General features: G+C 43.0%; 1 protein-coding gene across 3 annotated transcripts in view; it reads left to right on the top strand.

Moving 5' to 3' along the window:
- LOC103399967 (uncharacterized protein C1orf21) overlaps nucleotides 1-2,380 on the top strand; it is a 43,539-nt gene that overhangs the window by 30,325 nt on the left and 10,834 nt on the right. For all 3 annotated transcript variants that reach the window (XM_008338627.3, XM_025054050.1, XM_025054051.1), the window contains exon 2: nucleotides 288-414. In XM_008338627.3, coding sequence (XP_008336849.1) covers nucleotides 324-414 — 91 coding nt within the window. In that variant the 5' untranslated portion in view covers nucleotides 288-323. The remainder of the gene's footprint in view (nucleotides 1-287; nucleotides 415-2,380) is intronic.

Below are 2,380 nucleotides of genomic sequence, written 5' to 3'. Positions count from 1 at the left end.
TGGACTTTATTAAATGCTTTTCTCCCGTGGGCCAAACAAAATTGCTTGGCGGCCCACATACGGCCCTTGGGCCTTGAGTTTGACACATATGATTCAGAGGCTCAGATCTGACAGGACTGTGTCTGGTTCTGTCTATTAGTGACCTCTGGTGTAGATCGTTACTGAATCTCTGTTGCATGAATTTTGCTATTTACTATTCCCTCTCGTCCGGACCAATTGAAACACAGAATGATAAGTGTTGTGTTTATGTGTTCCAACGTTAATGATTGACATCTGTGTTTGTCTAGGTGAGAGTGCGATGAGAAGTTCCAGAGTGTGAGGCCATGGGCTGCACCTCCGCCAAGCAGGTGTCTGCTGTGCCCAACGATGAGGAGGGACACGGCAAGGCCTACAGCAACGGAGACCTCTATTCAGGTCAGTCTAAACACACACACAGACGTCCATAAAAGTTGCCCTGCTCTGTGATACTCAGTTTATTGCCTAGTGCAGACCTATTGCCCTGTCTGCCTTTCCAATATATTTTCTTTATTATAGCTCATAGTCCTGTGGCTAAAAGCAGAGTTCTCTATTTAATGCAATAACCGTTAGGTCATCAAAATAACAATAACAACACTGACGGCAGTTTTATGACGTAATTTCGTTTATGGTCAGGGTTGATGAATTAATGAGGAAGTGAGTGTTTCAATCACTTTTTTTTCGGTATAAAAGGAAATACAAAAAAAGCAAAGACCAGGCATTATTTCTATTTAGAAAGATTACTGTATTTTCCGGACTATAAGTCACACCAGCCAGCTAGAGCGCCCTCTAGCGGCTGTCAGTGTGAAAATAACGAACATGTACATTTTTTAGTGGTACAGGAGTAGCAGATGCTGATACACAAGCCTAGAGTGCCCTCTAGTGGCTGTCAGTGTGAAAATAACAAACGTGGGAAATTATATATTTCAATATGTAAGTCGCACTCGAGTATAAGTCGCAAACCCAGGAACAGGATGATGGGGGTAAAAAAGGTTTGGTTGTTTTGGATTTAAAGGGAAACTCCTCACGTTTGTCCATTAAGCTGCGTCAGTCAAGCTAACACACCAAGTTAATGTGGATTCGGGCCAGGTCCGTACTTAAAAACAAGATATTCCTGATTTCAACACGTTTGCAGTTTGCCACTGTCAAACATTTAAAAGACACGTTTGCAGTTTGCCACTGTCAAACATGCTTTATTTACAAACCATTAAAAGCACGATAAAAACAAGGACCGAAATACCGTAAACATCAGAACCAGATTTTTTTAAAATACAAAATTCAATTTCCTAGTTCTGCACTCGGTATAAAAATAGAACAGGGCACTTAAACCGCGTTATCGATGATAAATTTGTGTAATTTGGGTTCAAAAATAATGATCGATAGCAATAAATAGATACAATCACCAGCAGCGGCACTGGATTTAATTACAGTTGGCTGCTGATTTTGCAGCGAGGGAGAGGAGTAAGAGTGAAAGCCGGAGTTACGTAAGGAGAGAGATAAAGTGTTGAGGGATTAACAAGGATTAAGGTTCGGAGGCAACACAACACTATTAACCGCACACAAGCAGATGGATGTGGCAGATGATGAGCTGCATGAGGTCTCTCTCTCCCCCTCTCTCTCCCTGTCTCCCTCTGTCTCTTTCTATCAGTCTCTTTTTCAACCATGCTGTCTTCATGCTCTTGTCCCTGTCCTTTAGTCCAGTGTTTCTGGGGACCCATATTTTAAAAGTCACAAACCTTCACGACCCAAGTCAAAAGACATTATTCGTAAACTCCTGGGAAACATGATGCGAGACGAGCCCCCCAAAAAAAAATCTCTTGTGACCCATTTGAGGGCCGCGACCCAGTCTTTTGGAAACAATGCTTTGGTCAGGTGAATATTCCTCCTTCATTTTTTTGGTCTTTTTCACCCAGCTTCACCTCCCTCTTCAACAGTTGAAGGCAAGGCCACATTCTTTCCTCCCCATTTCTCTCTGTCTCTCTCTATTTAGGGTCTCTGCACCCTGTCCCTCTCTCTTCCTGCTTTTGTCTCCCAGTGCTGCTTCTCCCCAGTTCTTTTCCTCTCTTCTCTGGCACGGCATTAGTCCAGGTCCCTCTGTCCAGCAAACTGCTTTCTCTCGTTGCCTTTTGGCGTCATTCGATTTACTCGTATTTTTTGGGAGACAGTTCCAACCTTGTCTTTACCTTCCTCGTCGTCCCCATATCCCCGATAGTTTCAACCTCACCTGAAGCAGTGTTTTTTACGACGAATGTAGAAAATATTCAGTTCTAAACACACCCCCCCCCCATCTATCCTAGGAGACTTGCTCAGTGGATGTGTGTGTACATGTCTGTATCTGTGTGTATCTTACCTTTTTTTTTTTTTT

The sequence above is a fragment of the Cynoglossus semilaevis genome, chromosome 2, assembly GCF_000523025.1.
Source record: "Cynoglossus semilaevis isolate Cse_v1.0 chromosome 2, Cse_v1.0, whole genome shotgun sequence".
Taxonomy (NCBI): domain Eukaryota; kingdom Metazoa; phylum Chordata; class Actinopteri; order Pleuronectiformes; family Cynoglossidae; genus Cynoglossus; species Cynoglossus semilaevis.
This window is presented reverse-complemented; position numbering and strand designations above follow the sequence as displayed.